Here is a 26,511-nt window from a genome sequence, read left to right as displayed (position 1 = left end):
GTAAATTATATAAAAAATTTGAAACGAAGATACTGATAATTCTGATGAAAAGAAAACGAGCGATAAACGATCAATTTCTTACCGTGCAAGCGTTCATTTGCCACTTTAGTGCTGTACATTAACTATATTATTGTTCACTTATTCATTGAACGTTCATTTGTACTCAATCTCACGGCTGGCAGGCGCGCCAATTTCAAACGACGTAGAACCACGTTACCGATATTCAGCTAAAGAGTTTGAAATGACGTAGGACTGTCAGTTGCGAACTTGATATGGATCGCTGTATAACGAGATCGAGTAAATTCTTTATTGAAAAAAGAAAAGAAATGAATCACGGTCCTTCTCCGAGTCGAATCGCGAAGGAATCGGGTTCTCGACGTATATCTGTCAGGCCGCTCGTTCCAAAGTATCTCGACTCGAGAGACAATACAATTATAATTAGTTGGCGAGTGGAGAAATTAGAGATTGTCTGTGCAGCGGAATTCCTTGGCGAGGCACGAGTCACGTAACGTGGTAGTCGAGATAAATGCACGGCCGGCTGAGATCGGTTTCTCGTAATCGAGGTAACGCGATATTACGTGCCAACCGCGGGCGATGTTATCCTGGCGCCTGCATAATAAAAATTGGAGCAATCGAGTAAGAATTTTATTATTTGCATCGTTTAAACCGTGAATGTTCACGATCCGTCCCTTCTAAACCGGGAGTATTTATATTTGCGAGCAGACTTTTTTCCCCAACACGAAGGAAAAAATGACAAAGTATCGCCACTATCTCAAACCAAATGTCTGATGAACTGGTATCTAAGAAACGAATATGAAAATTTTTTAACGTTGTCACGTTAAAAAATTTTCATATTCTTTTCATTAATATAAATATATATTTTTGTAAAAGTTGGTGCCACCTCTTGGTCGATCGCACGCACGTTCCTTTTCACGCGAAATTTCGAAACTCAAAACAACACGTGGCTATAGCCAAAGAGGCGTCCCAAATATATTTCTAAATTTCTAAACGTAGCTTGTGTAACGATATTTCAACGATCGAAGCGAGTGGATTGGACCGAACGGCTTGATTTGAATTGCAGGCTGTGGCAAACTGCGCTTGCTGGGAAACGGAGGATGGCGGCGGCGGCGACGGCGGCCGGGGCGGAGGCGCTCGATAAGAATTCTTCAGACACGGACGCGCGAATCGATCACGATTCAAGACGCGAGCAAATCCCCGCAAAGAAGAGCGAAGATCGGGAGAAAGTTTGCGTTCTCTCCGTAGACAAGATCACGCTCGAAAAGATCGTGTTGGAACGTACCGGCGGTTCTCGCGAGGTTCTTCTGACGAAGAACGAGAGTTCGCGGAAACTTTCGATAAAGTCGGAGCTCGGTGGAGGATCGGTGTCTGAGCGGGCAACGAGATGCAACGAACCGGCAACGAATTCTGGCAAATTTCGCGCTTCCCTTCCTGAAGAGATAGTAGCCGCCGCGTCCGCGGGCGGCGACGCTCCGTCGAAACAAACTGCGGAATCGTGGACGATAGAGAAGAGAATCAACCCTGTCAAGTTGACCAAGAGTCGTCCGTTCGTGAAAGGAGGACCGAGGAAGAAGATTTTGGAAAAAGTTGTCTGTTCCCCTGTGGGAGAAAACGAATCTAGCAAATCAGTTGAAGTGGACGGAGGGAAGGACGAGATAGAAGAGGCGAGCGCGAAGGATCGTTTGGAGAAGAGTCGGACGAAGATCGAGGTGCTGCAGCAGAACCTGAGCGCGAGGATCGACGCGAGCACGGCTCAGAGGTACAAGGAGGAATTACTGGAATCGCGAGGAAACCGTGCCGCTCGAAAGTTGGCCGACGGGACGTTGGATTCGAACGTCGAGAGGCTCGCGAGCGGTAAGCTGACGTTCGACGAAGAGTTCCTGCAGAAGCACAATCTCGACAAGAGATTGAAGATCGAGGAGTATCGGGATCTGCCGGGATCGGACGCGAGTCGCGAGTCCGCTTCGACCGGACTCCTTGCCGGTGGAGAAGAGGAGGAGGAGGAGGAGGAGGAGGAGGAGGAGGAGGAGGAGGAGCCGTGCTCGGCTACAGCAGCGAGGAAGCTCGGCTACAGCGAGAAGGTGCTGGAAGTGGAGAAGAGGTGGTCCGGCGAGTTTCTCAAGGACCAGTTGGATCGTCGTTCCTCGGGATCGTCCAAGTCCTCTTACGTGGAGGAGTTGGGCAGCGTTTCCTCGTCCGGGGAGGAGAGCGAGGACTACGAGCGAGGACTAGGATCGGCCAGGGCTTTGCCGTTCGAGCGGTGCCAGGGGAAGCGGGACGCCGGCGACAGCACGCTCAGCATCGTCGACTCGGACTCGTGTCTCGAGGAGAGGATCAAGTCTTTGGAGCAGGATATCGGAGAGAAGGAGACGGAAGAAGGACTCCGAGACGAGAATGACACCGACGACGACAGAGCGGAGCTCGACGGACGGAGCTCGAGAGAGATAAGCATCGAGTGTCGTAGTCCGAGAAATCGGCAACGATCGAGTAAAGTAATCGGGAGTAACCGGGAGGTCTCGAGCGCGACCAGCACCGACAGCGTGGACTTTGCGGTGATCGGCGATCGCTTCGGAGCGGACGGGTACGCGAATCTGATAAGAGAGTTCGCCATGGAGGCGGCGGCGGGATCGTCCTCTCGGTCGGCGAAGAAAGAGGAGAAGCAGCAGAAGAGGAAGCTGGGCCTTCGTCGTTTGCTACCGGGCTTCTTCTCGCCGAAAGATTCCCGAAAGGAGTACAGCAGGAAGAAGGAGTCGAAGGAGAGGAAGAGGCCCGACGACAAGCACTTTGCCCGTTACCAGCAGAACGGCAACTACACCAGGTCTCCGGACACGATGAACCTGAACGAAGACATCAAGAGGAACGTGAAGCTTGACAACAGCCTGAACGGGTCGATAATCGAGGAGAGGCTGGACGAGATTAAGCGCGAGCTGTTCCCGAATCACCCGGATCAAGGACCGATAACGAGCACGCCGGATCACTTGGCCAGGGACGAGGATCGCGAGGGTCTTTTGCTGCGCGATCGAAGCGGAGTGCCGAGGTGTTACGCGACCGACTCGAGCCTCAGCTCGATCGCGCCGGACGAAAGGTGGAACGAGCGGAACGCGCAGCTGGGAATCTCGCCGGACATTAGGAAATTCGAAGAGAGACAGAAGCGCGAGGAATTCGGTCAGAGATACAACGGGCAACGATACAACAGCAACAACAACAACAACGGTCAGCTCGAACGAAAACACAGCTTGCAGGAGCCGAGTCACGCCGCGGTCAGACCGTCCTGCTTCTTCCAGAGGAACCACGCTCCCTCTGGCAGGATATCCGCTCCACCGAGCGAGAGGTACCTGGTCAGGCCGAGAGCCGTTCGTCCGATGGATCGGCCGTTGCCCGCGATACCGCGCTCCAGGGCCGAACTAGCGGCCGACTACGAGAACTACTTGGCCGAGCAGGAGGAAGAAGGAGAGGAACGAAAGGCAGCGAGGTACGGAAGGAACGCCAGGTACGACAAACCTGCCGCCGAGTACCTCGACGAGAACGAGGACGATCCCTCGGGCCTGATTTTGAAGTCGGTGTCCGCGCAGGTGAAGATCACCAGGCAACCGATAGTGAATCAGAATCACAGAGCTCCTCTGGTTGGCAGATCGCCCAAGTATCTCTCCTCCGGATCGAGTCAAAAGTCCGGTGACTACGGCGACTCGAGTTGCACGCCAAACTCCAGTCAGAAGAGCGAGTTTTCACCTTCTAGCTCCAAAAGCGGCGAGTACTACCTGCACTCGCCACGAAACAGCGGATCTCCGCCCAACGAAGCAGGCGAGTTCGACGACTGCGAGGATTCGGCGAAGAGAAGAGAGGCCATCTACGAGAACGAGAAGATCTCGCCGTCATCGAGATCGCCACCCGCCGGATGCGCGAGCGAAAGGATTTACGACCAGACGCCCGGCGGCGCTACCTCCCCGTGCGAGGAAAACTCGGCAAACGCCCGGCAACTCGAACGTCGACGTTCGATCGACAACGATTCTCTGGACAACGTGAGAGTTTCGTCACCTCCGAGACGAACTGCTGCTCGTTGCAGAGGCGAGAGATGCTCGGTCTCGCCCAGGGAGAACCTCGCGAACGAGAAACGCGAGGACGAGGCAAACGAGGATCTGCGTATCGAGAGCTGCAGTCCTGCCTCTCCCACCGGAAGTCAGGGTAAACCAATCTCCCCGTTCGGCTCGCGACAACGTCTGCCAGCTTCCAGCAGGAGGGACCTTGCTCAGCCCAACGAACAGATTCTCATAGCCTCTCCGAAGAGGGAAACCTCCGCCTCCTCCTGCGAGACGAGAATTCCACGCCGTCCCTCCAACGAGTCGAGACGATGCGCCATGGAGTCGCCGGTTCGTATGAGCAACGCGCCTCGCGGTTCCCTGGATCGGCGTAGCCAGGAGGAATCCGGTTCGAGCAAAGCCGCCGCGAGCAAGGAGGCTCGCGACGCCGACGTCAGCTTCAACGACGCGGAGATATCGCGACCGGAGCCCGTTTACGGGCAGCAGAAGAGCCAGAGGAACGCGGAAATTGGCAGCACTCCACCGACGAGAATTCGAGAATCGTCGGACGAACGAACGACGAGCGGAAAGGATGGCGACGACAGAGTGGCCTGGGTCCAAGCATCGCACGCGTCTTCGCCTCGCGCGAGCCCGCAAAAGCCGAACGAGCCTCGTTCGACCGTCGTTCCACTCGCGAGAGAGAACGTTCGATCGCCTCGTACAGTCGAGTCGTCGTCGTCGTCGTCGTCGTTGGTGCCGTCGTCGCAACGACACGACGAGCAAGGTTACCATCGTTCGCAGGATGTCCCCGTTCCCTCTTCGCGTCGCGTGGAAGTTCGATCAACGGGAATGGCGGGACGGCAAGAACCTCGGCCGGAAGCGGTGCTGTACGTTCAGAGAATGCTCTGCGAACCGAGCGCGACGTACGGGCACGTACGGGGAACGTACAACGTAGCAGCGATCGCCGGGCCGTTGTCGCCCTCGAAGCAGCAGACCAGGCAACATCTGGAGGCGTTCTACTGGCAGCAAAAGGCGCTGGAGGCGCGCAGAAAGGCCTCCATGGCTGTTCCGACGAACGCCGGCCCCAGGCAGGTGGCCAGGAAAATTGACTTACCGGAGGTCAGGGAAGCGATGTACTGGCAGCAACTCAAGAAGCTCGACGAGGAGCAACAGAGACGTATTTACGAGCAGAACGCGACGGAGGAGATATCCTCCTCCTGTTGTCGAAAGAACGCGAACCTCGGACAAACTTCGTTGCTTCGAAGTCCCTCGAGCGTCGGCGTGCCGGTCGCCCACGGAGATCCATCAGCCTCGTGGATCGGCGGTAGCCAGGTTGTTGGTCAGCAACCACCTCGTGGTTGCCCGACAACAAAGTCGAACCCCGCGGGGAAACCTCCGTTGATGCAGAGCCAGAAAGGCCAGAATCAGCCGGTGTTGATCGTCCGGCCTCAACAAGCGATTCGCGAGCGTCGCGACTTGGCCACCTCGTCGAAACCCATGCTCGAACCTGTCGTCAGGCAGGAGGCGCAGCGAAGCAAGAGCGCCTCCCCGCATTTCCATCGGGGGGAGCTTCCTCCGGCGCAAACGGCAAATCCGAGGCAAAAGCTCGACGTTTCCTCGATCTACGAGGAGGAACGAACGAACAACGACGTCCTCGTTGGAAAGACGTCGACGTTGATGGCACCTCCGCCCCCGCCGATCTTCAAGAGGGGCAGCCTGATCGGCGGAGAGCCTCACGCCGTGCAGGAGTACGCGAGTGCCGGTGGTAGCGCGAAGAGGGTCAGCTTCTCGAATCAGTCGGTCGTCGGGCAGGACCTGGCCAGCGTCGGGAATTGGCCGACGAAGCACGGCACCGCGCCGGAACCACCGACCAGGAGGCACAGGAGCGAGGACAGCGTTTCCGACACGGACTCGGTGTTTTCTCATCAAGAGCGCAGGGACGCGGTTCACACGATTCACGCGGACGGTACGGAATACGACGCCGACAGACCTCTACCGCCTTTGCCTAAGGACATTGGCGGCACTGTCAACGGGCCGAGCAGACTGGGAACGAGCGTCGCATACGGCGAGGTTCGTTGGAACGATCCCAGAAGAGCCGTTAGCCCACAGCGGATGCTTCGACGGAACGGTGAGTGCCTTTTCTTTTTTTTTTTTTTTTTTTAAGCCTCTTGCTATGGCAAACTTTGACACGTACCGCACGTGGCATACAAGGTGTTCAAGAGGACGACGAAATTTTTTCGTCAGCGAGCATTTCTCCGAGTTTCGAAATAATCGAAACACCGGGTCGCGTTAAACCGATATTTATTTCTCTATCGAATCGTTAATGCACGTGCCAAAAATTTAACTTATTAACTTATTTGTCTGATAATCGAGTAAAGTGTGTTAGAATTCGAAGGACGAGTCGATACACGATCCGACGATTCGTAAATGCATCGATGGATGACCCACAGGCGCTCCTCCGTTTCAGGGTACCAAAGTAAGTTAGACAATAGCCAAAGGATCAACGATCCTTCTCAAAGCCAATCCCGACTTGCGAGTGAGAACAGGCAGAGTTTGTTGCCTTCGTCTTTTCACCTGAAGGAGGGTGGATTATCGTCGATTTCTTAGCTTTCGTTTTTCTTTTAACGTTTCCACGTCAAAGCGCGACCGCGTTTCGTCCAGGTGGAAATTTTATCCGGGCAAGGTGGAAAACCGCGTATGACCGTGCATTTCAATGAACCTCTCGAGGCAAACCGAGAGAAGCGTCGCAGGCGCAGCACGTTCTCTTCTCACTTCTTTACTTTCTCATACGTTTCTCTCTATCTCTCTGTCTGTCTTTTTCTTCGCGTGCGATTCTTTGCGACTGTTGGCAAAGCGTTCGTGTCGTTTCAATTTAATTCTCCGCGAAGAGAAACGAAAATGATACGAATGTGCCCAAGTGAAAACTTCACTAGTCTGAAAGTCTGTTTGAGCCTAGAGTTTAGAATTTTGGGACGAAACGTTAATTACGTACATTGTTGGGAATTGTTCGTCGGTGGATTGGTTCTGTCGTTCGATTTTCCAACCGCCCCGTCGTGCCGGGTCGAACAACTCCGGAATAGAAACAGAAACTGGGGAAACGTGACATAGCAATGCGCGTTGTTTTTAAGTTCAGTTTAAAATTCTGGCACTTTCGTTGAAATCATGAATTCTATCTTTCTAATTTTATTAAACCAATGCATTGGCTTAAATCATTCAGTTTCAGATTCGTTATTTCTAATCGGTGGAATTTCATTTTTCCTCCTTTTTTACGGAGATGACGCTAAACAGTTTTTTTCTACTTCGTATTAAAAACCTCACAATTATATACAGTCGGTTGCAAAATTGAGTCGATAACAAAAATTTTTAAGAAAAATATTTTTTATTGTTAAATAAAGTATAAAAACATGAAAATAAACTTGACTATCTGATTCTTTATAGTTTTAGGAAATTGAAGCTATTTTTTAACCTTTGAGATTAGGTTTCTTCCTGGCTGAAAAAATTAAAAAACATGGAACCAATTTTGCACCAGAATTTTTTCATAGTCAGATTCACAAGCTTTATCGTACCTTAATATTTTGTCCATAAGCCATTTGCTTAGATAATAGCTCTAATCAGCTTCTGAAATAAATTACTTACTATTCACACAGGTCAAAAAAAAAAAAAAAAAAAAACATGGCCATTGATGGCTAAATCTAATTATCTAATTATCTAATAAATTTATTTCGAATACAAAAAGAGTCAAGTCGGTGTCAGTCGGTGTGCTACGACACAAAAATTTCAAAGTCGAAAAAACTTCCGAAAGTGGAGTCGATCGAATCGATAACAAGTGTAACAATTTCAAGCGTGTTCCACGCCGTTTTTATTCTCCACAAAGAAACCAAGAGTTTTCTAGTTGGTTAACCGTCCCAGTTGCGGAGTCTTAACCGAGTGCATACGCGAGGCAGCATGAGAGGAGCATGGGCAGCCATTGGCCCGTAATAACGAGCGCCGTGACCACGCTCGATTCACGGTTATCTACTTTGTCGCGCGAAGAATGGAAATCTTTTAATTCCCTGTACTCCCGATAGTATCGCGGATTCATTATGCAGCTTAAATCGCCACCAGCGATTAACCAGCGAGCTCCGCGAGCAATTTCACCGACTCGACGATTCGATCGGCGAGAGAAGGAAGCAATTGGAACGTTTCTCGCGGATTGTTCTTCTTCTTCCTCTCGTTTCGCTTTTGCCGATCGTTCGCGATTTCCGCGGGGAACGAAGACGCTTTGAAACTCTTCCGCAAGGCAGAATTTATCCGCGGTTGGATCGAAGAATCTCAGGTTGTCGGGTAATCATTTTATTTCATTCGAGGTGTGTTGAATTCACCCTCGTCAGTTGGACGAAAGTGGAACGTGATCTTCGATTCTTTCTCTCCCCGACGAAATTTTCTTTGTATTTGAAACTTTCAACTCTTCCCGTAACTCTAGCTTGTGGACAGAGGGACCGAGCAGCTCTAGAACTAGGTTGAATCGAAGGGAGCGTAGAATTGCGAGAGTCGAACGAAACGAAAGAGAGTTGGACGAGAGTTTCACGTGGTTGAGCGACACCCAATCTAGCCGATCGCGTTCGAGACGGCTCGGTCTCTCGAAGGAAAAGAGCAAGCGCGACCGAGGGAACCAAGGGATTGTTTGTCGAGTTTTCGATTAGTCGATACGCCCGTTCAATATGTATGCAAATCGGTGAACTCGGATGCAAATTCGCAACGGCCGATATTCGCAAGTTGGAATCGCGGCGATACGTTCTTCAACGGCGGCCAGAGTCTCGTGACACAGGAGCGTTGTCTGTGTACGATCGACTTTGACTCGACACGCGAAAATTTACTCTAGGCAAGAGTACCGAGCGTCCCGCGCTTCAAACGTTGAGTGGCATCACAGCCGATTCGCATATCGATCATTCGTAGGTTGGGAAATGTCTCTCGTCGCTTCGGCGAAAGAAAGAAAGAAAGAAAGAAGGTTAGTCGGTTGACCGCGGTGAATCTCGCGATGCGTCAGCAAAGGAACATTCCTCCTGTCCTGCTATCGGACGCGAAGGAAGAAAGGAAGAGAGAAAGGAGAGAGGGAAAGAGGGAAGGAAGGAAGGAAGGAAGGAAGGAAGGAAGGAAGAGAGCGCGTAGAGAAGGTCGCGAGAGGTCGCGAGATCGGTCGAATGTTTTCCATCCGGTGAGTACACACAGCGGCGTTTAGGGAGGATGCGGTTGGTAGTCGGGGTGAGCGTTCGGGATCGATCCCCGACTCCATTCCCGTGACGTCACCGAGCGGCGGGAACAGGCAGGACAGGGAGGGGGGTGGTGGTGGTGGTGGTGGAAGGGGCGAGCGACAAAGCAGCAGCGGAAGGAGAGACAAAGCGAGAGGTTTAGGGTGGAGCGTGGCGAACGTGGGGATTGCGCGGGGGTGGGTCGCAGTGCCGGGACTCGGGCAGATCCCGGCGACGACGTCGTCCGCCGCGTTTTCGACGGTGGTGCCGCCGTTGCTGCTACCAGCGTTGACGCACCTTGTGAAACGACGCGTAGGTGGTGGCCATCGTGACGGAGGTGGCTGCTGCTGCTACTGCTGCTGCTGCTGCTGCTGCTGCTGCTATCGGTAGTGGTGGTGGTGGTGGTGGTGGTGGTGGTAGTGGTGGTGGTGGAGGTGGTAGTGGTGGTCCTCGTGGTGGTGGGTGTGCGACGTCGCCGGTATCGATGCCGGTAGCTGTATCTTACTCGCCACGTTCGCCGGTTTCCGAGCTGAAAATCTCCTAGAGAGAGGTAGGATCGATCGCGACCTTCGAAGACGCGTGTGAAGCAAAGGAGAAGCGCGCAGTGATGCAGACCGCGATCGTTGGAGGAATCAGCGACCTCGAGGATCCTCAAAAGTGGCGGTGGTCAGCCGGTGACACGACGCTTTAGTCGTTGCTCTCTTTCCCTCTCTCTCTCTCTTTCTCTCTCTCTTTCGCGTCGTGCTCTTTTTCTCCAAAAATTTTCTCGAACCTTTGAAGACTCCACGTCCGGCCCGTTCGCGAACGTGCATCAACGCACAGAGCGAATCGAGCGTTGGCCGTAACACGTCTCGAACGAAGAAGAGAAGCAGCAGCGGTGTGTGGAAGAGATCGAAGAGATACGGGAACTAGGGAGAATTTACAGATAGAGACTCGAGACTGGATGCTCGACAGGGTGAAAAGCTACGCACAAGTTACTACGTGAAGGCGTGTGCGCGCGCGTAGCGTGTGTGTGTGCGTGAGTAACGCCTGTGTGCAGGTATACGTGTACTGTATATAGAGTTGTTGGTTCTTCCTCGGTCACGACCTTCACCGTGTAATCAAGTTGGTTGGTTGGAAGCCGAGGTTGGTACATGTGCCGGGGGAATTGCACGAGATACGCGGCCCGTTCTACGCGCTCTAGTCGCAGACGCAGCTACTAGCTGCTGCTTAGTCTGCCAGTGAAGGGAAAATCGTGATTGCGCGACAGTGTGCTCGTGTCCCTTCGTTCGGAAGGAGAAACGGTCGATAGCTGGCCAAGTGCAGCACCATATTGCTCAGCGAGTACGAGCCGGACCTATCGATTTCCAACACCGGACGGACGGCAATCATGAGCAGGATACACTTGATCATCTTCCTCGTCTTCTTCCTCCTGATCGTTTTCTTCTCCCTGCTTCTCTTCTCCTTCTTCTTCCGAGTGATTCTGTAATTCTTCTTTCGATCTCGCCTGCCCAGAGATTTCGAGCGACATTTTCGATCGGTGGAGGAGAAAAAGAGAAAGGTCGCAGTTGCAAAGAAGACAGAGACAAAGGACGTTCGTCTCCTCTCGAGCGATTGACGCGGTCAAAGTGCGCAATTGTTTGCGCGCACGGAGCCGCATCGTACGCGAAATAAACGTACGTTCCCCCGTTCCTCGTTATCCTCAATTACACAGAATACGACGGATAATTTTTCCCGTTCGATTTGTCCCGATTGATTTCGTCCTCTCGAAAGCGAGCATCTCGAGCCGCGGGAAGTTGCTGCAAGCGTTTGTTCGTTCGCAAGGACCGTTTGTTCGTTTGTTCCTTTGACCCAGTGATCCGATTCGGTGCGTAGCGCGCCCGAGTACGTCCACCCTCGGCGAGCGGTGGAACTCGTGTTCGAAAGATGGCGACCTGACGAGCACCGCGGCCGGGACGTTGCGAGTTTTTCGTCAGCCCTCGCGACAATAGACACGTTCCTAGCGCGGCAGTTTGGCAGTTTCGAACAGAAAACGAACAGAAAAAGAAAAAAAAAAAAAAAAGAAAACGAACGATCGAACCTCCCAACCAAGCTTCGCCCCTCCTTCCTCGTCGTCGTTGTTACTCGCAAAAAGCAGTTTGCAAAATTCCGACGACAACGAGAAGAAAATCGATCGATACGATAACCGAAGCCAATTTCTCGTTCCTCCACTAACCGGAAGAGTCGCCTGCGGAAGAAAAGTGTGGCCAAGAGACGACGACGACGACGACGACGACAACAACAACGATAACGACGACGACGCCGGTCGCCGGTTGTGATGCTCGAGGGAACGAGGAATCGACGAGGAACCGATCGTCGCTGTTGCGTCGAAGCGTGCGAGCGGTTGCACGATCGCGCGAGCCGATCGGCCGCGTGTGGCGGACGCGCGCGCGCGCATGCACGCGCCCGGTTTCATCGAGTCATCGCGCGGTCCGATCTCGTGTCCTCGAGACGTTGAAACGTTTGCGAAACATGTTGATGCGCTGGAAGAGCAAGGACAAGAGCTCCGGCAAGAGCTCCTCCGCCGGACCCAGCCTCGGAAAGAAGAAGCGTAAATTTGGCCGAGAAGGTAAGCTGTCGTCGATTCTTCCAACTCCCTTCTTCTTCTTCTTCTTCTTCTTCTTCTTCTTCAAGGTTCTGTGTTTTTCTCTTGTTGTTCGCTCCCCTCGCGCACTTTGCTTTTTCCATTAGTTCATGAAACATCCCCTCTTCTTCTGCTTCTTCTTCTTCTTCTTCTTCTTCTCCTTCTCCTCCCTTTCTCCAATGTTTCGTTTCTCGTTTGTTGTTTCGTTATTTGTCAATCGTCGACACTTGGAACGTCGAAATTGGCGGCGACATTCAAAAGCATTCCCACCAATCGGGAACGCGATCGATTTTCGATAACCGATTCGGAGGACCCTGTCTGCGGCAAGGTCGGAGCGACGAGATAACCGATCCGAGATGCCTCGTCTCTTCCGCGACGACGACGACGACGACTACGTTCGTCGTTACACCGTGTAATTAATCTCTCAAACTTCCACCGAGTCGATGACTGCGGATCTCGCGCAAATCGGTCTTTTATTACCGTCAAATATTCACGAATAGATACACTCGCGCGATTAATCCCAATTTATCGAAACTGCAATTTTCTCTCCCTTTCCAATTTTCGTTACATTTACTCTGTTTATAGAAACTTTTTGTAGAAACGATCGACAGATATTTTTACCATACGACTTTGTTTCTCGTGCTTTTTCCAATGAAAATCTTTGTTGAATTCCGCGTAAAGGGTTTCATTCTACAAACCCCTATTGCAACTTTGTGCGGTCAAGAATTATCTGTTTGTTTGCTTGACGAGGAGATGCTGCTACCTCTTCCCAGCATTTAGAAGGAGAAAAGAGCTGACGATTATTGGAATTTGTAAACGCATGTCACTTTAGGAGGACTCGTTTTCAGGGCTAGCGCCGAGTTTGACAATTTCGTTCTTTCTCGAAATAGTTTTCGCGACGTCGCAGATCAAACGATATCGCGTTTCGCAAGCTAACCCACACGAATATCGTATGTCCGTTTCGGAAACAACGTTCTCTTCTTGGATAGGCGTTTCGTTGCAGATACGCCAACGATCGCACGTAGTCACACGTTAAAAACTACGCGGTGATCAAAGAACGGTGCACGCGTGTACGTGTGATAAAACGTGCGCGTGAAATCAAGATCTCTAACCGCGTGACGCTTCGACTTTTTGTGGCTTTTAGCAGCCATGGCTCACTGGATCGTTTGCACATAAAAAAAAAAAAAAAAAACTGTCTGGCGAATGTTTCCCCAAATTTTCGAAATCTTTGCAGAAACTCTTTAGAAACTCGTTTCTACAATTGAGAACAACATGTTTCGGAGCGTAGAGAAATTCGGTGGAAGGAGAAACGTGAAACGAGATCTATCGGGTGGTTGCAACCTTCGAGGACAATGAACGATGCGAGCGTCTTTACGCATTCTCCAATATCTGACAATGGTCACGCGGTGACATCCTTGCTTTGGATGGAATCTCTGAGTAGAATTACGGTGTACTGTCGAACCGATAACCGATAACAGGCTTCGCGCAGACACGTACTTTTTCTGTTGCTGTTAACATCAAGGTTTAGAAAACGTACAGCCAACGACGCAACGAAACGAATATTTCTCGCTGGTTATCCGTTCGATTGTTCGATCGGTCGGAAGAGCTCGTCCTCGCTCGCGTCGGCGAGCCATCAAATACTCGAAACTTGGAGTTGTTTCTCTTGAGAGACAGACGAGAGAAGGTATCGATGCCTGTAAAGTACTTGGATTCCTCGTTTTTCTCTCGCACTGCGTCGGTGTCGATCACAGATAGATAGATAGATAGAGAGAGAGAGAGAGAGAGAGAGAGAGTGAGGGAGGGAGAAAGGGGTGGAAGTAAAGGAAAACGTTGGGTGGTGGTACGACGATAAGGATGGTTGAAAGGGCCGATTACCGACGAAAAGGACAAACTACCTCGGTTTCTCACCTGTCGCGATGGTGCATCCGAGGCGCAGGAACGGGCCACGAGCACGGGCACGGGCACGGGCACACGAACACACAGGCACAGGTATACACAGGCGGACAGGTTGACAGGCTACAGAGAGAACGGTTACACCCTGTGGCGGTTCCTCGACGCTTGCGCGCAGGTTGCATACTCCCGTTCCTCCTTCTTTGCACCTCGACCCCTCTCGTTTCCTCTGCTCTGCCCTCTGCTCCGCTCGCTTCTTTCTCTTCTCCGCGTTCTCTTCACTCCTCTCGCTCGCCAGTGTTCTCTCGTACGGCTCCTCGTCTCGGTCGTATCCCGGGGTGTGTACACACCCCGCGCGTACACTTCCGCTATCAGCAGCGGTTACGATACCACCACTAGTACTCTATCTGGTAGCACCGCCGTAGCAGTAGCAGCCACCGATCTGTGTCCCACCCGCTGTGCCACAGCGCTTGGCTCCTCAACAGCCGTCCAACAGTCACGTCGCATCGTTGCCCCGCGCCCGTGAGATCGTCATCGTCATTGTCATCGTCATCGTTACACAGTTGTCGTTGTCGCGCGCGAGACTCGCGTAATTCGCGGCGCAATAGTCGTCAGACAGCGGTAATCGAGACGTGCAACCGACCTGCGGCCAAGCACCTTGCAGTCGGTCGTAAACGAGCGAGAGCAGCAAGCTGGAGAAGAGAGCCGCGAGGAAGGCGAAGGTGGACGATGCTGGCGGAGAGGAGCGGATCCTCGGACGCTCGAGGTGTGCGTAGCGGGGATCACGGAGAGCGTGCTGCTCCCCGAGGGGAGAAGCGAGGAGCGTAGACGCGCGGATCGACGGCTCGACCGCTCGAAAGCTCACCCAGCTGCTGCTTGCTGCCCCATCCGCCCCTACGGCCGAATGCCCGAGATCCCACGGCCGCGGCGAAATCTCGCACGTTCTCAGGCTCGAGATGCGTATATTCGTCTGGAGGCATTGCGTGTCGTTGGACGGTAAGGAACATCGACGATCTATTCCGAATCTTACAGCGACAATCTGTTCACTAGTCCGATCCACGGTCGACCGCGATTCCATTCGATTCGACTCGACTCGACTCGACTCGACTCGACTCGACTCGATTCCATCCTGATCTTCGGATTAAATAATTCTCGCTGACTCTGCGGAAACTCGAGTTATTGCGCGAAATTGCTCTCTCTCTCTCTCTCTCTCTCTCTCTCTCTCTCTCTCTCTCTCCCTGCCAGCGCGAGGCAGGCGTTTCCCGCTCTGCTTCTCCTCTTTCCCTCTCGGTTCGTTGATTCTGCACGCTCCTCGCGGGCTATCAATCGCGGTGATCGATCAGGCGGCGAAATTCCCAAGCGTCTATTCGCGATACGTGTACAATGTTTGTTTACGTTTGTTACGTTCGAAGTGGAAGCGAGTTACCTCCTTCCGTTTGTCTCCGCGTTTGCGTTTGCGTTTGCGTTTGCGTTCTCGCACCGCGGTCGCGCCTCTGCGTTTCGTGTGAAAAGCAAGAGGAGGGAGGGCCAATCTCGATCTCGCGTAATAACACGATTCGAGAGAAGGTCGGGAGAAGCTGACGGCGAGTCGGTTTTATCGAGAAAATTCCTCGGTTCTCCGTTCCGCTTTTCTTCCTCGTCGGTTCGCGATTCCCCTTCGTCGAAGGTACAACTGTACGGTAGAACGGGTAATTGCCTCGCGACAACGATCGCTACACGGAGGGACGCGCTTTCCGTTTACTAGGTAAACGGCCATTTGTAGCGTACGTTGCGCCTGCATCCTGCTGACCTAGTTATCGCGCGCGCGAACTTGGACCGTGACGCGGCAGGAGGCAACGATCGAAACGCAACTCCCCCCCCCCCTCGTTGGTTTCATCCAATCTCTTCTCTCACTCTCTCATCATCCTTCTCTAACGCGACAAGTTCCTTCTCGGACAGAACGATTACGATATTACGACGATACGGCGATGTTTGTTAAATTTTAACGAGACTGTTTTGTTTCGTTTCGATTCGATTCGATTCGATTCGATTCGCTGCGCACGGCCATAGTTCCTCTCCCAGCACGTTTCAATTCGCTCGGGTACGTATGTATCCAGAGAAGATCGAAATTGTCGCGCAGCGAATTTTTCTGAGATCGTGCACAGCTGAGGGAAAATCAGATTTCTTTTTTTTTTTTCTTTTCACTTGGGAAAATCGGGTTTGCGCATTAGCCAGATTCTCCGAGTACATGCATAACCTACGAGAGTGGAATAGGAGAGGAAATTGTTTCACCTTTCACGAAAAATTTTTCTAGAATTGACAAAGCTCCGAAATTAATTCAATTTACGACGACGTACCTTTACAGATGTGAATTTTTTTCCTTTGGAGTTTCTTCGTTATAAGAGAGAGAGAGAGAGAGAGAAAGTCTCTGTTCCGTTGCAAAGTTTCTCACACACTGCTTACACTTTCGTTTCTCCCGACCCAAGTTTTACGCTCGCGGTCGAAACGAGTCGGACTATGTACGCACAACCCGGAAGCACGAAACGAGTCCGCCTCGGTTCCATCGATAACGAAGATCTCTGTTCTTTCGCAGCGATTAACCCTACAACTATCGACTTGAGCGCAAAACACCAGCTTTTGTTCGTGCATTTTATAAAAATTATCCAATTGTCACTGAAAATATGTAGAACAATTTCCTTTTTTTTTTTCTTTTTTTCATGTATTGCAATGTGTGATGTAAATTTGCAGAATTGCGCTTGGTAAAGTTATTACAACGTTGTACAAATTATATGAAATTTCAAATTGGCCAATTGGTCGACCATTTTGTTTATTCCAGTGTCAAGTGTCTGTTCGTCAAGGTACACGATTACACCGTGACCCAGTTCTCCGGAAGCATTTCGAGCAGCTATTGCCCCGCGACCGGTTGCATTTCGCCTCGATCGTCTCGAATCGTCTTCGAATCGCCTACGATCGCTGCTCAGCGCCAGTTTACGCGGTGACCCAATTACCAGGACGAATCCTTTGTCGTTTCCGTCGAACGAACCGCTGTTCGTTCAGGTTCTTGAAGCGTCTATCGATTGGTCTTTTGGACGGCAGCCTTCCAGAACGCGTTTGAGCGTAATTCACGGGAATTGTCACGGACGGACTTTCGTTTTGCTCGCGATCGTCCTGGAAGAGAACCGCTGTCGCGTCCAAGCGTTGTTTCCAGGCGGAATAACGAGATATCTTAAAATTAACTCGACCTGCCTGCCGGTGGTGACCCAATTGCGGCGGGACGGAGTGAATTTCAATTTTCCCGGTATAAATTGCGTTTCCCCTGCCCCACGCACCACACCTATTCGACTCACGTCGGTTCTCGGTATCGCGAGAACCGTGACGCTTCGCTTCGACTCGATCCTCTCTCGTGTCGTCTCACCTGTGAATAACCAGTACACTACGTAGCGAAGAGACGACAATTTTTTCGTGTAAACGACTCGTCGCCTGAGAGAAGCAATCAGAATTTATTACTTGAATTAAATCTTTCGCGGAGAGTATAGCGTAACGTAATTCGCTTCTAAATATTTTCTTCAATCACTGTCGATTGACATCAGTCGAGTTAAAACGATAAGATTCTTCATCTTTTCTCAAGGAAAATAGCCGTGTATTAAAAAATATTCTCTTGTAATTTCATTCAATTCTGTACAGCACTATGCTGTACCCTGAGTATAATCGTTCTAGATGCACACACTTTTCAAAGCGGCAGCGCAGCCAAGAGATTGCCAACGATCTCGCTAAAAAAAGAAAAAAAATCGAGACGAGGGAAAAAATTGTTAAATTTCCAAGAAAAATGTTTTCGTTTCAACTTTATTCCCCCTCCCCCCTAGAATCAATGTGGTATGTGCACTTTGACGTTGATTTAAATTCCAAAGCAGGACGCGAAATCGAATTTTTCACGTTCGATTTTTTTACGTCGTTCCGTAATCCCTCATACGGAAACGCGAACGCGTTTTCATTTCAATTACGTTCCTTCGATGATATTGTACGCGGCCCCGAGCTGACACGATGCGGTGGCTAAGGAAATTTGAATTTCCGACGCGGTTTACGGCGCCAACAAATGCAATCGGATATCATTTGTTCCGAGATATCTCATTCGAAGAAAACGTGGTTTGTCCGTTTCACAGCTAAATAAATTTCACTTCGATTCGAACGAACTTGACGCAGCAGTTTAAACTGCTTTCATTTTTCTTTCTTCTCTTTTTTTTTGTTTTAAATATTCTCTTTTAATCCCTCTCTCTCGTTTTATTTCTTTCTTAAAAGGTTCAAGGCGAGATGGAATAGTAATCGCGACGTTTTGCTCTCGGGGAACGAGAAGGGACGTAAAATCGTAAACCTACGCGAGAGGCCAGGACCCAAAGGAATAAGCGCGTGTTGCACACAAAGAGAGAGAGAGAGAGAGAGAGAGAGAGAGAGAGGGGAGAGATCGATGCCGCGAAAACGCTTCGATTCGTTTTCCTTTCCTCGTGCGTTTCCTTCTTCGCCTCGTTTCCTAGCTGCATCCGGGCGTCGAGCTACGTGCTCGGAAGTCTTCGAACGCCTGCAACTTTCATCCTTTCGTCTCGGTTCCCCGAGAGTCTCGAACCAGAGGCTATTTCCCTCCCTCGTCCGAGCTTTGCCTCCTTCGCTCCACGGCGATGAAAGGACGCGCCTGATTCCAATACGTCTCTGCGCTTTTCGTTCTCGCGAGAGAGTGGGAGAGCAAGCGAGAAATAATTTTTCAATCGCCTCGACAATCGACGTTGTTACGTTGCAAGGGTACAATTAAGGATCACACTATGCCTTTACTCGAGGCTTTCCCAAAACTCGGTAACGCGTCGATGTAAAAAAATACTGCAATACTACAAAAGGGCTAAAAACTGACTGCAGAACCTCATACGTAACTCGCGTAATTTAAAAGTTGTTTCAAGTTGCGCGATTCACCTTGTTCTTGGCCAAAGTATTTCACAACAACTTACAACCGACTAATTCCGAATTTTTCCATCGTCGCGATTGAGAAATTCTAGATAGGACCATCGTGGTCGAAAAAAGGTTGTCGATTTCAGTTTTGGTTCTACGAACACATATAGATCGAGAAATATACCTGTTTTTTCTCTTACCCTCTCGCGAGGGAGATCACCTCGCGTATCGATTCGTATATAACCCATCGGCTGCATTCTGCGCAAACCCACGGTTGTACGTATTTTTCTCCTGCTCTTTTTTTTTCCCCTCTACGTGCCCTTTTTCGACACTCGGCGACGCTAGGACCGATAGAAATGCGGGAATAATTTGTACACGTGCTCGAGCAAATTGAAACGAGCCTCGCGCGACGCTTTCCTCGTTCGTTTTGTAAAGCGAGTCGCCTCTTTTTGTCGGGGAACCAAAAAAAAAAAAGAAAGAGAAAAAACTGAAGAAAGGGAAGGAAAATCACGCCGGTTAAATCCGTTTGTGGAGCATAGAATTAACGTCACGTTAAAGAAGATGATCTCTTAGAGCTGTGCGCCAACCGTGGAAAAACCGCAGCAACAACGTTCGGAGATGTTAAATTCCCAATCTTTTTTTACCCGTGCCTCACCTAAGTATCTCTAAAATCTCTTTGCCCCATCTCTGTGTGACACGTGTTAATTCTTATTATTCAAAAAGTGAAGGAACTCTAAAAAGCCATTAATCGGAGATTAGGGATTGATTGTAAGGAATATACAGAGTGTATAATTCGCGTATAGCAAAGTATATAGAATCCAATTGACTTTCGTTCTTTTATTCCCGAGTGTCAGTTGTAGTCTTCAGGCATCTCGCAGTTTCTAGAAGATCCGAGGATCTCTCCCGTTTCACGTTTTTCCCTTCAAAGAGAATTTTACCACCGACTTTCTTTGCGTTGCACAACGCACTGCAAACGTTAAATTTTCGTTTAAAGAAAACGCAAACGATTCACTGATTAATAAACTTACATTATCCCCCTAGAAAATCAAACATTACGTTCTCAACCCCTTGCTTTCGCTATAACCCCTGATATATCGATGTCGCATGTCACAGTTTTTAACAAAACTACGTTCGAGGCAACAGCCGGTTCTCCTAAGTAAAATTCGAGGATCGAGAGTTCTGTAGCGGCGAGTTTTAATCGAACGAGTAAGGATCACGAGGAGGGGAAACGAGGCTGCAGGAAACGAGGATCAAAGTTCGGCGGTTATTTGGCATTTTTATGGTTGACTCTGGCAAAAAGGTGTACGTACGACGACGGGGTGAGTCTGGCCTCTCTCTGTAGCGCTCGTTGCCCGGCATCTTTGATATTTCACGGAAACGCTGGTGTGCCCACCCTCTGGAGCGCCGTAAAGCTTCGGGTTATTCGGGCGAAATAGGTCGGCCGCCCTGTGAACTTGCGACCCGCCGCCCGCCGTAACTTTGTTTGAAGGTAAATCATTTTGGTTTGCGCTATTTACTCAGGGCAACCTTCTTCGATTCGCTTTGACGGCGAAACAGTCGTCACGATGCCGATACACTTTGCGACACACTCTGAGACTCTGAGTTCCCCTCAGAGATATTGTCCAGCCGGTAGATGTGCAGTTTTTCGTTTTTTTCCCCGATTTTCAGCGACCATCGTTCTTTACTCAACTTTTCCTTCGTTCCGCTCAGATCCTGTAGTTTGAAGACGGACATTCTGCCATTTTCGTTTGAAGCTTCCTTGAAAATATTACGTTGGCGTTTCTTTTTTTCTTTTTTTTTTTTTGTGCAAGTGAAAAACAGAAGCTTTAGACAACTGTATCGTTCCTTTCGTTTGTCGTCTTTCAGGCAACTTTGTGACTCCGACTATGTTCGAAAAAGTGGCAACGATTCAGCAGACACGTTTTGACACTGCGTGAATTAGTTTGACGATTCTCTCCTTCGCCAGGGGGGCGTTGGATAATTTCTCACGAACCTGTGTACAGTGTTTTCTTTCGGAAGCAGTACAGCGAAATACGACGAAAAATGTTCGATTTTGAAATCGACGCCGGACAAACGATCGTCATCGAGATCGTGCAGTGTTTCGTTTTTTAAATACGAGCGCCAACAACCAGCTATCAGATTACGGAATGAATTTCATTTCAGCTCCACATTTCGAGGAAAAAAAGGAAAAAAAAAACGCAATTACTTTTCAATCGATCCAATAATGTCCAATGATACCAAATTTCTCGCTCGCCAGACTCGATACGCTTGTTGAAATATTTAGTTAGCATCGGTATATACAACTATGAAATGTACCGCAGAATGAATTTCACTTTAGCTGTCTGTCGAAAAAAGAAAAAAAAGAAAAAAAAATGCAATTACTTTTCGAACCCAATGATATCTAATAACACAAATTTTCACTCGATGCGCTCGCTAAAATACGCCTGTACGCGGCTATACTTGTACTGCGTCGTTGCTATATTACAGCTATATTACCATACACAGCCGTAAAACGTCCTACATCTCCGTTTGGACTCGAAAACTTTCGTTACCACTTTTGTTACTAATTGTTACCGCGTGACAATAACACTCGCGAGAAATGGGGTTTAAGGGGATAGAAGCGGCGAGTTGCGAGTTGCGAGTTGCGAGTTGCGAGTTGGAAGCGACGAACGAGAAGCGATATATCGGGCTGTGGTGTGAGTGCGTGAACGCGCGTCGTTCAGTAGGTTATCGCGCGTGGTGGAGAAGGGGTGGTGGACCCGACCGGTGACTCTGAGGGAGCATGGGGTAGGAGGAGACGAGGCCGAGGTCGGGGTCGGAGCTGTGGGGCAGAAGAGATGAGGAAGGACCGCACCCACCCCGGTTTATCGACCGGGTTACACCCTTAGCCGCCGCTCTCTCGCAAATTCTCCTCCTCACTTAGCTTTTCCTTTCCTCTTCTTCCTCTTATCTCTCTCTCTCTCTCTCTCTCTCTCTCTCTCTCTCTCTCTCTCTCTCTCGGACTCGAAGAAGTCAGAATTATTATATTTTTATATTCGCGGTGTTTGTCATGGTCAGCGGGTGGTGAAGGATTCCCGATCGACGGTAAACCACGGTGAATAAATGGAAAGGAACGTTTCCGTCGAGTGCCCCGGTAGCATTTCTAGCCTCGGAGAAATCAAAGTGCAACGAACGAAAGAGAAGAAAGAAGAAGGGAAAGACATTTCCAACGCGATGAAACGCGCGCGAGCTTTTATTTCGACAACATTTCGGAGAGGAATCGAAGAAACGCGTCGTCGTATCGATCGAGCGCTCTTCTACAAAGGAGAGTGCAGGAAACGACGACGAGAAACGCAGATTCCGATTGCGTTGGGTGGTTGGTTGAAGGGTTGAACGAACGATTCCAGGCGAGCATTCTCAGCTTCTGTTTTACGCCCCGATTCGTCTCGATCTCTTCTTTTTGTTAACGCGTCTTTCCGCGGGGGAGAGAACGAACGACGCTCGGCGAGGATACTCCAAGCGGGAACCGGGTCGAGGAACTGAAAAGAAGCGTAAACGAATCCCCGCGCTGGCTCGAGTCCAAGCACCCGACTCGCACAGAGCTCGCCAGAGTTGAAATTCTCCCCGAAAAGTGTGTGTGTGTATGTGTGTGTGTGTGTGTACCATAGAGAAGAGGGGAGACGTCAAACATTTTGCGAATAGGGGGATGGATCGCGAGATCTCTTTCTCCTCCACGGACGAGGGCAAGGAGAGATTATCCTTTCGAATTCTTTTTTTTTTTTTTTCTCGCGAGGTGAAATTTCAGCGTGCAATAAACGATAGGACGGCACGCAGAGCGTTAGAGTCGCAGGGAAGAGTGAGAAGGGAAGGGCCAATCTGTGAAACAGGAGCGCAGGAAACAAATCCTCGTGGCCACGTCCGCTTCCGCTTCGTTTCGAATTTTGCGGCGTGGCGTCGTGTTGTACGTCGAACGGAACGGAACGGAACGGAACGGGGAGGAACGAAAAGACAAAAAGGAGCCGATAACTCTGTGCCCTCCCTTGCCCCCATAGAGCACGACATAAACGGACTTCCCGTTTCGAAAGTGGACGAAGATGATTCAATTGCGACGTAGTTGGGGCGTCAATTGAACGGCTTGTCGCGATAAACAGCTGCAATGATTAAATTTGATTTGTTAACACGTTGCACGGATGGACGACGAAGATATTTACAGAGGTCTCTTGACACGAAAATTTACGAAATATTTACGAACAAAGTGGAAAAAGGAAGAAAAGAAAGATGGTTCGAAAGTGAAAATTTGTTGAAAATCCTCGAGACAAGGTGTTTTTAGAAAGAAAACAAAAGAAGGCGAGAAAGATTCTTTCGGAATAAATAGAAACTCTAGAAATTTTATCAATTCCTTGGCGCACGACGTCTGCGTTTCCTAAGGATTATCGTATCATTTAATTAATGTACTTTCATATACGTTTGTTTATTAATTTCGTTTGCAAGTATCACTTTGAGTTGAATCTACTATCATTTTTTTGGCCAGGTCGAATTTCATTCAATTTGCGGTTAGCTCGAGAGGATAAGAAACGATGCTAATTTTTCTTCCGTTCCCTCAAAGTGTCCGGAACTGGGGAAAGCTGGAAAAAGGACAACCCCAGTCCATAAATGTTGATATAAAAATAAGCCAACTTGTCTCTCTCTCTCTCTCTCTCTCTCCACAACGTATAACACTGTTGGTGGAAAAGCTGCAACTCGAAGCGAGCTTGAAAGCCACGCAGGGCTACGCAGGACGCTGGCCGACGCCAAGATCGAGGTCAAAGGGTGCAGCGAGCACCTAGGCGAACCTTGACGGCGAACCTTTTTGAGAAGTAGGTCAAATTTTGTTCATTATTTTTTTTTAGTACTAGCTCGTGGGTCACTAAGTCCGTGGCGTCACTTGGAAAGGGGGAGTGGAGGATGGTTAAAAACTATTTTTCTTTGGTTCTCATTTTTATAATCCTCTAAAAAGTTTACATTTCCTTTTTGTTTTACAATTTTTACTTTTGCAAGTGAAGAGCACAAACATAAATGTAATATAAAAGGGATGACATCATGCCCAGTCACCCGTGCACTATATATTAGATATATATACTTTATTTCTTAATAAATATTTTTTATTGTCTGTTCTCTCTTTTATTATATGAAAACCTAGCAAAGCTACCCATTCTGAGAATGGGATCTAGTGTGTTTTTTTAGTGTTTATTACATCTGTTTAATCGTAAGCGCTATATAAAATTTTTTGGACACAACTATACTCATATAAGACTTAAAATACCTATACGTATACAGAACCAAGTCGTAAATCCTCCGTAAAACACAATTATGCATTTATTTCTCACGTTTAAGCTCTAACCAAACACTTGTAATTTTCTTAACATTTTTGGAAAAGAGGGGCTCGAAAAATAATTAAAATTCTTTGATATTAATGACGATTAAAAGTTTATAAAAATCAACGCGTGGGTCATTTGAAAAGCCTGCGTGGGTCAGTGTCTGACCCGCGGGTCATAGGTTCGCCATCATTGACCTAGGCTGTGAAGGTGAGCGCGCGCGCGCGCGCGCTAGAGAGAGAAAGAAAGAGAAATCGGTGGGTCGAAGATGGCAACGGAAGAGGAACATAAATAGGGCCAGTAAAAGGAAGTAAAAGTAAACGAGAGAACCGGAAAGAGAGAGAGAGAGAGAGAGAGAGAGAGAAGGAACGTGAAACGAGACGGAAAAAGAGGTGAATGACAGAAGGGGAGAAAGATGGTGGAAGGGTGGTGTCGTTGGAAAGCGGAGGCGCAGAGGCGAAGCGAGAGTGCGAGAGGAAACGCAGAACGCCATGGAGCGTTCACAGAGCGGGTGAAGAGGAGAGGAGCAGAGAGGAGAGGAGCGGAGCGTAGAGAGGAGAGAGGAGAGAGGAGAGAGGAGAGGGTTGGCGGTGCAAGCTCGTAGGGAGCGTCAGTGTCAGTGTGCACGCGGACGCGGAGTAGTCGCTGGTCGCCGGTGTGGGAGTTGGCGTTTGGTCGCGTTCTCTCGGCTTCCAAGCCGGAACCGTGAGTCCGTTCGGCGCCAGTTTCGAACCGATCGAACGCAAGTTTTTCCTCCATCTCGCGCGCGAGCAAGTCACTCGCGAGTTCGCCGCTTGTTCGGATGGAAAGTGCGCGAGACGCGCGGGCAACATGCGGCGAGAGTTTGCCCCTCGACCAGCAAACAGTTCGCGGAGTGATCGTTCGTTCGATGGTGTCGTCGTTCGTCGGCCGATCGCGAGATATTTCCGAACGCGATTCTTCTCCGATCGATAGGATACGCTCTATCCGATAGAGAGAGAGAGAGAGAGAGACGGAAGAACTTTGCTATACTGCTTGGTAAAGATCAGAGAAAGAGAGAGATTGGATTCTACCGGAGACACATTTTCGCGACCCCGCCTTTCGTCTCTGCCAACTTTTCTTTGTCCGCCCCGAGCGGATGCTTTGTCGATCGAGTCGCGCCAACTTCCTCTTGCAGCGCAACGTAACGAGTCGCGTTACCCTTGTGTCTTGGATCGTCTTCAAGAGAGAGAGAGCGAGAGAGAGAGAGAGAGAGAGAGAGAGAGAGAGAGAGAGAGAGAGAATTCGGCGCGCTATTCGGCGAGGCGTGTTCGCCGAGAATAGAATCGCGTTTCCGCGAGCGGACAGCGTAACGGGCAAGGTAGCCGAGGGTTAAACAGGGCGGGCGAGAGGCGATTCAACGCGGCGCGTGTCCTTGACCTAACTGGACAGGCGTATCCGAGCGCGCATCGACTGAACGCTCGTTGTTATTTCCTCCTCCTCTTACTCTGGTCGTTTATTTGTTTCTCGAAAGAAGAAACGAGAAGAATCTCGACGAGCCGCGAACAGGAAGAAATTGTCGCGGCAACGTTCCCAAAAGTACTTGGATCAACCACACGCTGGCTTGCCAGTGGTACTCGAACGTTTGTAGAAATTCTGCACACTCGGAACAACCCCGCGGAACCTTGTTCCACTGTGTTCAGGCTGCTACCGTTGCTTGCCTAGTTGTTTGCCTAGTTAGTTGGAGGTTTCTCAAAGTCAAAGGTGCGTCGTTGTTTAACAAAGAAAAGAAACGTTTCGATCACAGCTGAGAGACAGGGGCAGGATCCAGGCTCGATAGATCCTCTATAGATTGGACGTTGGAAGAATATTCCGCGTCGTTATCCCCGTGTATAACGAGTTTCGAAACAGAAGGGAGCAGATCTCTCGATCTCTCGAACGCGTTCGTGAAGGCAGACAACCGCGTTCGAGAAGGCAGATGGTGTTGTTATATATTTAGACGATCGACCGGCGATCCGGGAGTTTTTACTCTGGGAAATTTGCACGTTGGACGAGGCGGCCGTTTAAAAATAAACCGTCGTCCCGCCCCTCCCGGCCAGGAGGAGAGGTACGCGCGACTTTGTACTCGTTGTCCTTGACCCGTGGAAAGCGCATTCGGGTGGACGCGAGGCAGACACACTCGCGCGTGTTCCTTCACGCTCCAAAAGTCGACGCGGTCGATTCGCTTTAAAAGGGCGAGAAACGGGAACGAGAGCCAGCCGCCGTTTGCATGCGGCCCTTTTCTTTCTCAACTGAGACACGGACGCTTCCTCCATTTGGAAAACAGTTCGGCTTGGAGCCGATCCTCCACTTTTCCTTCGTTATCGCTGTGGATATTCTTCGAAGATTAAAGAACCGACAACAAATCGGCTGCGTCGAAGGGAACAGAGACCCAAAAGGGAGAAATCCTTGAATCCTCAATTCGTTTGACAATGCTTTGAAATTTGATTTCACCGAGCGGCGAGTGCCGACGGCTGTTAATTACCAGACTCGTCGCAGACGTGGTTCTTTTTTTT

The 26,511-nt window shown here is 49.9% G+C and overlaps 1 protein-coding gene across 6 annotated transcripts in view; it reads left to right on the top strand.

Moving 5' to 3' along the window:
* The window catches only part of LOC122531125, an 85,748-nt gene that overhangs the window by 46,939 nt on the left and 12,298 nt on the right, over positions 1-26,511 (top strand). For all 6 annotated transcript variants that reach the window (XM_043658734.1, XM_043658737.1, XM_043658732.1 and 3 more), the window contains exon 2: positions 1,082-6,162. In XM_043658734.1, coding sequence (XP_043514669.1) covers positions 1,116-6,162 — 5,047 coding nt within the window. In that variant the 5' untranslated portion in view covers positions 1,082-1,115. The remainder of the gene's footprint in view (positions 1-1,081; positions 6,163-26,511) is intronic.

The sequence above is a fragment of the Frieseomelitta varia genome, unplaced genomic scaffold, assembly GCF_011392965.1.
Source record: "Frieseomelitta varia isolate USP_RPSP 00005682 unplaced genomic scaffold, Fvar_1.2 scaffold_376, whole genome shotgun sequence".
In the NCBI taxonomy this organism is placed as follows: domain Eukaryota; kingdom Metazoa; phylum Arthropoda; class Insecta; order Hymenoptera; family Apidae; genus Frieseomelitta; species Frieseomelitta varia.
Note: the sequence above shows the minus strand (reverse complement) of the source record. Positions and strands in the feature narration are given on the sequence as shown.